This window comes from Sminthopsis crassicaudata, chromosome 2 (genome assembly GCF_048593235.1).
Source record: "Sminthopsis crassicaudata isolate SCR6 chromosome 2, ASM4859323v1, whole genome shotgun sequence".
Lineage (NCBI taxonomy): Eukaryota > Metazoa > Chordata > Mammalia > Dasyuromorphia > Dasyuridae > Sminthopsis > Sminthopsis crassicaudata.
This window is the reverse complement of record NC_133618.1, coordinates 137725180-137738627: the sequence shown is the minus strand read 5'-3', so window position 1 is coordinate 137738627 and position 13448 is coordinate 137725180. Positions and strand designations below refer to the sequence as shown.

At 33.5% G+C, this 13448-nt stretch overlaps 1 protein-coding gene across 2 annotated transcripts in view; it reads right to left on the bottom strand.

Annotated features, from left to right (window-relative positions):
• HOOK3 (hook microtubule tethering protein 3) overlaps positions 1–13448 on the bottom strand; it is a 97931-nt gene that overhangs the window by 20483 nt on the left and 64000 nt on the right. For both annotated transcript variants that reach the window (XM_074287386.1, XM_074287387.1), the window contains exons 10-12: positions 8721–8861; positions 7022–7223; positions 5369–5479 (exon numbers count right to left, since the gene is read on the bottom strand). In XM_074287386.1, the coding sequence (XP_074143487.1) occupies positions 5369–5479; positions 7022–7223; positions 8721–8861 (454 nt within the window). The remainder of the gene's footprint in view (positions 1–5368; positions 5480–7021; positions 7224–8720; positions 8862–13448) is intronic.

Sequence of the window (13448 nt, the reverse complement as noted above, 5' to 3'; positions counted from 1 at the left end):
GAAACAGAATTTAAAATGAGGTCCTTTAAACACTGAGCTAAGTCTTTTCCTATTACATGGTATTCAGTCAGTGCCTGTTTTATGCAGAGCCCTGTTTATAAATAAGGCCTAGTTTCTACTTTTACAAAGCTTACTTCAGCAGATGGAGAAGATACAAACATAGATGACACAACATTAAATTATTGTTGTATAGAAGCTGAAAAAGTTTACTGTGTGAGGTCAGAACAGAGAGGTTGTTGAGAGAAAGGCTTTGGAGCAAACAACCTTTAGGCAGGGCTTTTATTAAAGGATGGTGTCATGCAGTGAGTAGGTAAAGTGGGAGGGGGAAAAGAGTTCTGAACAAAACAGCAACTCACTGAGGTGATACTGCACAAGATACCAATTTGGTAGCAGTGTTGTCCATATATATAGTTTCTTACATTTTTTAGGAAACATTAAAGCTTGATCTGAAATTTTCAATTAATTTGATTTGTTTTTTAAACATAAATTTTATAATATAAATTTCACAAAGCACTGTGCTATGTTGAGGTATATCAATACTCATCATTTTCTTTATTCATATTATATCTCTACAGCCTACAGATGGCTCTAAAGAGACTTCCCCCCCCTTTTTCATTCTGATATTTTGGGGTTTACTGGCTAGTTTTCTTTCTTAAGGATCAGGCCTTAAACCAAAACCAATCTGATTCTAATTGGCCAACAATAGGTCCTAGGCCAAGCTCTATGTGCTTAAAGTTTTTTAAGGGGGGGGTGAGGTGAAAGAAGATTTTTTGCCTCAATTATTACTTAGCTTTAAGCACTGAATTGGTACGCATCAGTCAAACTGAGACTAATTGAAGACCTCAGCTTAAAAAGCCCAAAGTCTCCCACTGCATCCAGGGTCATCTCCAGTCCTCTTGATCTTTATGTGGCCACTGGACCCATATGGCTCTAGAGGGGAAAGTGAGACAGGTGACCTTGCACAGCCCTCTCTCACTGAAATCTAATTTACTGGCATGTTATAGCATCACTTCCCTGATGTTATGGTCCTCTTTGAAAACAAAGGACAAATAATAATAAGAAAAAACTATACTTCTATCTCTATCACTTCTTAAATTAAAATATCCCCTCCTCCCTATCACTTATATGTGTTATGTTATTATGCTAAGCTATCACATGCTGGGACTATCTAGCTTTTGTATTGTTATTGATAGCACTTAGCATATAGTTCACTATGGTACAATGTTTTTTCATTCATTCATTAAATCTGAAGAAATAAGAATTACAACTCTTCAATCCATGGGCAAGAGTTTTTATAAAGTTGAATGAACTGACATAATAGTCTTTTGATATTGCTAATGTCAAAGCAATTATAATAATGATTTATGGAATGCTTAGATACAATATTTCAGTAACTTTGATTCTTTTATAAATAATGAGTTATAAGTGCCGCTCTTGAATGTAATTTTAGTTACATTTATAAATAAGAAATAAGTCTGAAACCAAAAAGTCAAAATAAGTTTCTCACTGGTCCTTATTTTATTGTTGTTCTAACACTTAAGGAAAAATAAAACCCTGTTTTCTTTTTGGTTGGAATTAGTTTTTATAAGAAAAAAAAAAAAATTGGACCCTAAAGTCTTTTAAACAAGCAAATTTCTTAGTGTTTTTAATGTTTAAAATAAGAAATGACAAAAGTTAAGATATCTTAAAGTACTATATCAATTTGTAAGATATTGTAATCAATAACTTGTTTGACAACATTTTTAATGCTTGGTAGCATGGTCCATATAAGTGAAAATTAATATTGGAAACATTTTCCCTCCCTGATTTAACAAATGTTTTTGTTATTGTGGCTCCTTATCACTTTGCTCACTTTGATGTCAATTGTTCTGGCCTTTTATTTCTAGTCAACAGTTCCTAGATAAAATTAGCAAAAATTGCTATGAATTAAAAGCAAGAGAATTTTATTACTTTTTACGTTAGAAATCAGCATTAGGCCTGGGAAAATGCCAATGCAGATAGAAGTTTAGAAGAAACTGTAGAAAGGAAAAAAGGCATTTTCATAATGAGGAAAAATAATCATAGTAGAGCTGATGAGGTATGGGGGTGCAGAAGCATCAAATCTCCAAATACATGGGATCTTAGGACTCTCCTGTGCCAAATATATTGGTGTTTAAGGCCAAGGTGTCTCAAAAGAATTTGTAGCCTCAAACCATTGCCAAATCAAGAAGCCATGGTTTCCTTCTAAATCACTATTGATTAGAGAAATGCGAATTAAGACAATTCCATACCTCAGATTGGCTAAGATGACAGGAAAAGATGATAAGTGCTCAAAGGGATATAGGAAAGCTGGGACACGAATACATTGTTGGTAGAGCTGTGAACTGACACAATCATTCTGGAGAGCAATTTGGAACTATGCCCCAAAGGCTAGTGAACTAAACTTTTTGATCCAGTAGTGATTCTACTGGATCTGTAACCCAAAGAGATCCTAAAAAAAGGAAAAGAACCCATATGTGCAAAAATGTTTGTACCAGCCTTTTTTTGTAGTGACAAGGAATTGAAAACTGAAAACTGAGTGAATGCCCATCAGTTGGGGAATGGCTGAAAATAAATTATAGTATATGAATGTTATGGAATATTATTGTTCTATAAGAAATGATAAGCAGGCTGGTTTCAGAAAACTCTGGAGAGAATTACATGATGCTAAGTGAAGTGAGTAGAACCAGGAGAACATTGTACACAGCAAAAAGATTATGGATGATCAATTGTGATGAACTTGACTCTTTTCAACGATGAGGTTGGGGTTCCAAACTGGTATTGTGAGATGTCACAAAAAAATTTTTAGACTTGAACCCATCTCCAAGTCAAGAGGCAAAATTTATTATAATTGTAACGCCAACTGAAGCGGGCTGTTCCAAAAGGATTTAGCAGAGAACCAAGAGCAAGAAGATAAATTTATAGAATAAGTTAGAGAGACTATAGCTTCATATTACTTATTTGCTAGTTTTAAAGCTTACAGGTAGGTGAGTAGTCTATTCACTATTCACTATTCACTATTCAGGAACTTAGCTATCACTGACCAACAAATTGTTTATCTGACAGTCAACAATATTTATAGGACTATACTATTATTCCTAAGGCCAGGAGGCTTTAGAATCATTGACAGATTGTTAAAACAATAGCACTCCTAAGGTCAGGGAGCCTCAGAATTACTGTTATAGTTTCCCTAGAAATTTTCCCTTCACTCCATCAGCAAGAGTCATATGTATCCAGAGAAAGGATTATAGAGACTGAATGTAGATCACAACATAGTATTTTTACTTTTTTTTTTGTTTTTTTGCTTCCTCCCTCCTCCCCTGACCTATTTTTCTTGTGCAGCATAGTAAGTAAATGTGGAAATATGTTTAGAAGAATTATGAGTGTTTAACCTATATTGGATTACTTGCCTTTTGGGGGATGGGGGAATCTGGAGCACAAGGTTTTTCGAGGGAGAATGAACTTGCTGTCATAAAGCAGGCAGTTCTTAATGAACCTTCAATAAGATAGGCTAAATTTCTAAAGTTAAAAAAAGGGGCAACTGAATAAAGACTCACTTAAGGAGAGATAATCCTTTCAGCTTTTCTTAGCTTGCCACTGGGAGTAGCCTGAATTCTCCACAGTTTACAATATTTTAGGCCCTCTCCAATTAATGTCTCTCCACATGACCTATCCAGCTACTAAGGACCTGGGGTCAGAGAGAAATAAGATGAGAAGAAAAGGAGAAAAACTGAGTTTAGTTTATTTCATCTGTAGAATAGAAGAGCAATTTGTTGAGGGCTTGAGCTAATATATGAGAGAAAGAAATCTTCTGGACATGATTTTAAGAGCCTCAAGTGAGAAAACATGGGGAGATTCCCAATTAAATTAATTTTATTATTCAAGGGATTCTTGATCAAGTTTATCAGAAAATTTCCTATAAATGATCTTAATTTTTCAGAGGTAAGTAAATAGAAAGAAATGAAAATTAAACATAAAAAAATAAAATCATCAATAGATTTTGAAAGTAAAAACAATATGCTTCTTTAAGTGATAAAATAAAATTATATACTCTATTAGAAATGTTTTTCTTATCATCTGTTCTGTTACCATTATCCCATTTCTCCAAACCTGGAGCTATTATAGAGAATCCATGGTCCAGTTCCTGATTTGAAACTCCTGATTAGGGAATAGGCCAGTACAAACTACAAATGTTAGCCAGCCCCAAGACCAAGCTTTGGTTCACATCCTATCAAGTCTTATATCCAGGTTATCTGGCTCTATACAACAACTATGCAAAAACCATAGCCCTGCCCATTTCTTGCTCCAGGCACAGCAACCAAACAATTAATACCTTTGGGAAAAAGGACTGACCTATGAAATATGATATACCCATAACTCCCTAGGGAAACACACACACACACACACACACACACACACACACACACACACTGTGGTCTTCCCCCATTAGGATTCTTGAGGACAGGAACTTTTTCATACTTTTATATGTGTATCCCAAGTCTTAGCATAGTAAATTGCACATTATAAATGTTTAATATTTTTAATTCATTAAATGAATGTGGCTTCAGGCCCCTTTAACAAACTTAAAAATTATGGAGGTGGAGCAGCTAGATGACACAGTAGATACAGCACTGACTCTGGAGTCAGGAGGACCTGAGTTAAAATCCTGCATCAGACCCTTACTAGCTGTGTGACCCTGGGCCAATTCACTTTACTCTGATTGCCTCCAAACAAAACAATAAAACAAAAAATAAAATATAAACTTCAAATAACTGAGGACCTTGAAAGAGCTTGTTTATAAGCTATGCCTGTCAATACCTACTTTCATTAAAAACCAAAACTAATATTAGAAAAAATCTATTAAATGTTAACATACACAAAAAGTGAGAAGAGTTGTACAAGTCTTACATATTTTCCCACATTTCTTTAAGTTCTGGCTTAATAGATGCTAATTTCTTGTATGTGCTTCTGCATCCAATTTTTTGCAATGTTGTTTTGCTTGAAATACATTAGAAAATCAGGCCTCACAGAGAAATGCAGTTGGAAAAGAGAGGAGTATTATAATAATAATAAAAAAAGAATTTCTTATCATAAATATTGAAATACTTTTGACTTACCTTATGTCTGGGACTCTTTGGGGTTTTTGGACTATACTTTGAGAATGGCTGCTTTAGACTAAGATTAAAAACAATGACCTGACAGGTTAGTCCCAGAGAAGTGGTTTGCCTGGGATCATATAATTAAGTGACAAAGGCAGAATTCAATCTAGATATTCCTGATTCCAACTTCACATTCTAATCATCATGCCAAGTTGCTTCAATTTATAAGAATAATCACAATTTTTACTCACGTCCTTTTCTTTTTGAAGACTGTCCACTTTTTCTTTCAGTCGTTTATATTCAAAATCTAATTTATCTGCTTTCTTTGATTCTTCAGATAATCTATTTTGTAGTTCTACTACCTGTTACAGAAATAGGATGTTATTAATAATAACAATAAAAATTATTTAAAAAGAGAACTATACATACACATATCTTTTTAAATATTATTTCTCAATCAAATGTGTACAGAGAGTCTGATTTAAACGAAATGCATTGGAGAAATAGGTCAACATAATTATTTTCTCTAAGAGACCCTTTAGGAAGCTTTATTTATTGTTCTAATTATATTTTCAATAATGGTTCACTTTTCATAATGCTTTGAGGCTTACAAAACTTTCCTTAAAAATACCTTGCTGGGGCAGCTAGGTGGCGTAGTGGATAGAGCACCAGCCCTGAATTCAGGAGGATCCGAGTTCAAATGTGATCTCAGACACTTAACACTTCCTAGCTGTGTGACCCTGGGCAAGTCACTTAACCCCAGCCTCATTTAAAAAAAAAAAAAAAAAAAACAAAACCTTGCTGACTTAGGTGGTGGCATATAATATTATTACTATTTTAAAAATGATAAAACTGAAGCTCAGAGAGGCTTGCTGTTGTGTTGCACATGTAGTATGTGATTATGGGCAAATTAATATTGATCCACAGGGAAATTAATCAATCAATATTTCCTTTCCAGAAACAATAGTACTTAACCCAATTCCCAAGCCATTCCCTAAAATGGGAATAACATTATAAGGCCCAAATAAGAATGTTTGCAAAATGCTTTGTGAACAATGAACCATTAAAAGGATGTCAATTAATCAATTGATCTTTGAGTACTTACTGTGCTGGGTGCTGAGGATATAAATATAATCAATTAAATAAGTCTTGCTCAAAAGGAGCTGCAGTCTAATGGGTGGGACAACAAGGAAATATATAAGCTTTTAGAGATTAAATATAAATATATAGAATTGTCATTATTAGTACACTATGTTGCCTGAAACTTAAATGAATAATGAAGCTGAAAAACTGGATTTAATCTACCTAATGCCTCACAGACAGCTAACCAGCACAAGGTAATAGAAGAGGTCTGGGTGTAAGAATTTACTGGGCAGATTCAATTTTACCTAATAACCAGAATTTTTAAAAAATCTATCCAATATAGAGCCATGCAAATGAGCACTAGAATTAAATCAGGTAAAACACATTTAAAAAAAATTATTATAGCTTTTTATTTACAAGATATATGCATGGGTAATTTTACAGCACTGACAATTGCCAAGCCTTTTGTTCCAATTTTTCCCCTCCTTCCCCCCACCCCTCTCCCCTAGATGGCAGGTTGACCAATACATGTTACCTATGTTAAAGTATAAATTAAATACAATATATGTATTCAATATATGTGTCCAAACAGTTGTTTTGCTGTACAAAAAGAATCGGACTTTGAAATAGCATATAATTAGCCTGTGAAGGAAATCAAAAATGCAGGGGGACAAAAATAGAGGTATTGGGAATTCTATGTAGTGGTTGATAGTCATCTCCTAGAGGACAACACATTTTTAAAAAATTTAGAAGAAATGTCTTGAAAATGGGCACTGTGATAAAATAGCAAATTTAACCAATATAAAAGAATAACCTCTCACCTGTCTCTTATATGTTTCAAGCTGACTGCGAGCTGCGTTGGCTTTCCTTAACTCCTCCTCTAGACTTACAGTGTTCTGCATGTACATTGTGTTCTTCTCCTCTAAGAGTTTCACCTGACGCCTCAAATCACCAAGATCTTCTAGTTTCTTTTTATATGATTCTACTTGGCCTTCAAGTTTAGCCACTTTATCAGAAGAATGCCTGGTGAAATTGGGAATTAAAAAAAATCAGATATATGTTAATCTTTCCCTTATCTGAACCACCCAGAATCTTGATTACAGAATTTCAGACTTGGAAAGGGCTCTCAGTGATCTCAGGTTTTCAGAACTTGAAAAATAATCCCCTCCAAGATAAATACACCCATAAGTAGTTATTTAGCCTTTGCTTGGAATCCTCCCCCCCCTCCAGTGTGAAAAACATGCTCCTTCATTAGGGAGCCCACCTCAGTTTTACTCAGTACTAGGAAGGTTCTCTTTTTATGGAAGATAAATATGTGCCTTTTACAATTTCCACTCACTGGTCATAGTGTTGTCCTCTTAATAAGATACTATTTCATGTTACAGCTAGATAGCTAAAGTTAACAGGCCTCCTAGAAGCACTTCCTATCCTGGCTAAACATCTTCAGTTACTCCATCATACATAATAGACTAAAAAACTTTCAACATTGGCATCCGTCTCTTGGACGCTCTATGATTTATCAATGGCCTTCTTAGAACGTAGATAATGGAAGACACATTCCCAGAGCTGATGAAGCCAAGAGAGGGGACACAGGCATTATCACCTTTCACTTTTGAAATTAAAGTTAAACGGAGGCACAAAGTTCTAAGCACAGTAACTTATTGGCAAGGCTAAAAATGACTAATATAAGAGGTCTTTTGACCCTTCATTGTGTCATAACACTATAAAGTAAGGTTTACTAGCCTTCCTATAATTTTAGGAAGGAGGAAGGACAAGAGAACAGACTGGGGAAGCATAAAGTACTGACTGGTTACAAAGTCTGAAGTACCATAAATGATGTATAACAACATGACTGGATGTAGGTCAGGAAGGCCGGACTAGCATTAATACTCCTTCCATTTTGTGGCTCTGGCAAGCTCATTGGCGATGTCCACCTGTACTGTTAGCTGCAGTGATAACAATGAAGACCTTCTTGAAGGATGGCAAGCACTGAAGAGAGAACATTCTGCCTGATGCCGATCTGCATCTTGTAAGGATTTTTAGTGAGGTAGCAGATCTCCTTAAATTGCTATATATCTATAAATATAGTCTTTGAATTCTGAACTTAACTCAGAAATAAGAAATATGGCTTAAGCAATTTTACAACATATTGAAGATGATAGAGAATAGAATAAACTACAAAATAGAAAATTGATTTGATTTTCTCTTTATTCTGGGGTTTTATACACATCTCAATGCAGTCTAAGGTTTTATAAACTTTCTTTTTCTTGGCTATCATACCAAGTTTAATTCCAAAATGCTGTGATTACTTTCTAAGTGTTTTAGATGTGTCTCTTTACTTCTATACAAAATCTAGGGAACTGTCAAATGCTTTTTTATTTCCCCAGGCCAGATCCAAATCTAGAATGCTCCCCAACAATGAGTATTTATAAAGTCAACGAATAAACCTTGATAATTGGGCAAGATCCCAACTGACTAAAAGATTTTAAGTTTCAAACGGGATTGAAAAATGCTGCTTACCGAAGAACATCTATTTCATCTTTTAAAGACTGAGCTTCATCTGCCAAAGTGGTTAGTTCTTCATTTTGTTGCCGGAGTTCAGAGATTTCTTTGTCCAATTCTTCACAGCGTATTCGATAATCATCTTTGGCTGCTTCTAGTCTGGAAATCAAGACAAAATAAACACTATTTACTACACAAATTTCTTTTGATCATATTAGAAAACTATAATTTAATTCAACATTTACTAAGCATGAAATGAAGGAAAAAAAATATCCTCCCTCAGATCTCTCCCTGCTAGAGTATGTTAATGATGGTTAATGATGACATTCTTATTCCTTCACCTGAAAAGAGATGCCACTGAAACAAAAAGGATTTAGACCAGTGAAAATAAATTATTGCTCTCAAATACCAGAATATATATGTTTAAAAGTTAGATGTTTAACAATATTTTATTTATTTATTTCAAAACTTTAATTTATTTGTAACAGAAATTGTCCTTAAGAAAAATATAAAGATATGTTTTATCTTCAAATTGTTCCCTTTAAGTTACATGAAGATAATGCAATATTTTAACTACTGAGTCATAATGTAACTGATAGAATCAAAATTATGAAATCAGAGTACCACTATAACATACATGTTTTTTTTTTTTTTCCACTCACAATTTTTTTTATTTGATTCCAGGTATGCAGGATATAAAATAGGCATACAAATCAATGAACCATAAATAAATTTATTTTAAAGCAATTCTTTGCTATAAATATAATTTTCTACCCTTTATAAAAGATGAAATCAAATTAGAATACTAATGATATTTGTGTTTTGTCTAAATAATTAAATCTTGGTGGAATATTTGATAGTTTTTTTTTGTTTGGGTTTTTTTTTTTTTTTTTTTTTACTGTTGACCAATTTTCGGGGACCACCATATTCAATTAAGTGACTCTATATGGAGTCATGACCCCATGGGTTAAGAACTTTTTTTTTTTGTTTTAATTTTTATTTTATTTTATAATTATAACATTTTTTGACAGTACATATGCATGGGTAATTTTTTACAACATTATCCCTTGCACTTACTTCTATTCAGATTTTTTCCCTTCCTCCCCCTCCCCCCTCCCCCAGATGGCAAGCACTCTTATATATGTTAAATATATTACAGTATATTCTAGATACAGTATATGTGTGTAGAACCGAATTTTTTTTGTTGCACAGGAAGAATTGGATTCAGAAGGTAAAAATAACCGTTTACATTCATTTCCCAAACATACATGTTTAAGGGCATTCTAGAATTAGGATTCAGGTGTCTAAGGATGAATCCAAAGGGCATATATATTTATAAAGAACAGTATATATTAACAAAAAATATAGATACCTAGTGCAAAGAAAATATTTCCTTTCTTTTAACACTCTGGACTTCACCACTGGCTGCCTTCTAATCTTGATACATCTCTATCATGATGGTACCCTTCTCTCACTGGTTAGTCTTTTTCCTGAATCTCCATTCTGGATATGGGTCCCAAACTGGTCATGTTTCATTTCCCTTCAGGGTGCTTATGATTCTCTAGCCCATACTTTGTCTTCTTCCTCTCCAGTTTTTCAGTGTCCTTTTATGTATATTCTTCCCCCTTTAGAATGTAAGCTCCTTGAGAGCAGGGACAATTTTTCATTTTGCTTATATTTGTAACACTAGCACTTATAGTTTACTATATGTCTAGCTGCATAAAACTTTTATTTGCTTTACAATGAAAACTCAAGACAGAAACAATTTAAATTATTTTTAATTTAAAAATTATTTAAAATTTTATTCAGACACTATAGAAGCAACAATAAGGTTGAAATAATGCTAGAATTTACTATTAATTCTGTTACGTATTATGGGATAGGGATAAAAAAATCCCTCAGTAAACTTCCTCTAGTAACATGCTACTTTTATCTTACAAGACACCAATGTCTTATGTGTCTTGCCCAGAGCCATGTAAATAATACGGGTAAGAGATAGGACTTGAACCCAGATGAATCCTAGGTTTGGGAAACAAATTTTTTGACACTTTTATCACTAATGGTAATGAAAAGGACTGGATTTAGAACTGAGCTCAAATTCTGCATCTGGCTAAACTTACTAACTAGGTCACCTCAGTTTCTTTGTGTGTTAAACTGTGATAACTGACTCACTTAACAAAATTGTTATGAGGCTTAAATGAGATAATGTACATAAAGTCCTATAGAAACTTTAAAGCACTGTCAATTATTATTTTCAAAACCCTTGTCGGACTATTATATTATTATTCCTATCTTACAAGTAAGAAACTAAGATCGGGGACGGAGGGGAGAGAAGAGATTAAGTGATCTGCCCATGATCATGAAGTTAATAAAAATTAAGAGCTGGGATTTGAACCTAGGTTTAAAGACGAATCTTCCCTGGAACAAGGACTGATAAAGGTAATCTCCTTAGGTCCTTTACACAAGGCTCACAGGCCATTTCATCGATTTTGTTATAAAACACATAACCTAGAAATCTTGGCAGAGCCAGGTAACATCTATAAAAATACACTTACATTTATAAGGGGCATAGATATATCTATAAAAGGTAGAAAATTAATGATTAAATCTGGCCCATACTTTAGATGAAATTTGAGGATTTATTCATTATTTTTCCCTTTTGTGAGTCTTCTATTAGATTTTAAGCTTCTAGAAGGATTCTTTTTTCTTATCTGAATCCCCAGTGCTTGACACAAAGTAGGTGCTTAATAAATTATTAATAAATTATTGAACAGATTTAAGAGACCTTAAGTAATCAGTCCAATGCTATCACTGATGATGGATGAGGAGGAAACTGAGGTCCAGAGAGGATAAATGTTTTACCTAAAACCCCATAGTAAATAACAGAGCTGATATTTGAATACAAGTTTGACTAAAAATTCAGGGTTCTTTCCAATGTATCATGGTGCCTCTTTTTTTTTAAGGGTGGGGGGAGGTACAGACCATTTTACAATACCTTTCAATCTCCACTACATAAATGCAGATTTTACTCACATTGTAAAATGAGTCCAGGAAATGCCATTTTTGAATCTGAATGCTCAATATAGCGTCTTATATAAAATACTTAATAAATGTTGAATTGAACTTATCTCAATTTGGTTGGACAAATATGTACAGTAGAGAATTTGAAAACGATCTTACTGTTGTATTGATGGCTAAGAACAAGAAACTCTTTTAGGAACTGAAATAAAATGTAGCACAATTCCCAAAAGGATAAAAAAGAAAGGAGAAAGCCCATTCTTTAATGGGAGTATGATAAATGCTGTTACTGTGCATGATGGCATCCTGAAACCATGATACATGACAAATTTTGCATATCTGTGACCTTGTGTAGAGACCAATATAATGGCTAAAATGTTTTCATCAACATTTGATCTTTATAATTTTTTTTCCTTCTAATAATCTAATCTTTTAAAATAATTAATAATTTAATAAATCTAATCTTTTTTCCTTCTAATGTGCATAAGGATATGGTTTTGTTTACTAGATGTGGCCATGTTTCCTTACTCTGAGAAATGTAAATAAATCAATACTGTTTACTACCAAATATATTCATTTACAGATAAAGCTATATTATATTCTATTACATTATATAAAATCATATCAATAAATGCGGTTTTTACCTCCAAAATATTTTGGAAGTTTTTAACTTTTGAAATATGAAGTACCATATTTCATATTAAGAATTCCATGAAAGTCTCTAACAATTCTTCACTTGGAAAATTTCTTTTCTTTTTTTTTATTTAGAATTTTTTTCCCCACAGTATATATGCATGAGTAATTTTTTTTTTATAACATTATCCCTTGTATTCAGCTTTCCAAATTATCCCCCCCTTCTCTCCACTCCCTCCCCCCAATGACAGGCAATTCCATACATTTTACATGTGTTACAATATAACCTAGATACAATATATGTGTGTAAATACCATTTTCTTGTTGCACATTAAGTATTAGATTCCGAAGGTATAAGTAACCTGGGTTACATTCACTTCTTCACTTGGAAAATTTCAAACCACTCTTCTGCTTCTCCTCCCTTGCTTTTGCTTTTACTTTTAAAAACATACAGAACGACCTGAATTCAAATCTGGTCTCAAGACACTTGACACTCCCTAGCTGTGTGACCCTGAGAAAGTCACTTAACCTCAATTGTCTCAGCAAAAAAAAAACCCTCCCTCCCAAAATCCCAACAACTCCATGACATAAGATCACCTATAACAAATCACTACTCAAGATTCCAAAGTGAAATCTGGAAGATGAGTTTTCAGAATACATTCTTTCTTCTATGAATTAACATTCTAGAATACCCCCAAAGAAAGGAGCCTTCCTATACAAAGTAGGAAAACTGAGAAGTCACCTTTGTAATAACCACATCACCCTAGTCTGTAGAACTGCTATATTAGTAGCCCAATTCATATGTATATTTGCAGGCCTGTAGCATTCTACTCCCATCCTCAAAGAGCTGTGAATATTTAAAAATAAACCTCTTTAAAGTTTCTTTTCCCCCTCATTAATAATGATATGTGAATTATAACACAGTAACTCATGAGAGATATTTCACACTAAATGAAAGAAGTGGAAGCTAGGGAGAACTTATTTGAATTGCTACAGTGATCCTAATTGTATCCTGTACATTTTCTTATTATATGTATTATTTTCCTCTGAATTTCTACAATATTCTATACTATTCATTTGTTCTCTACAGAGATA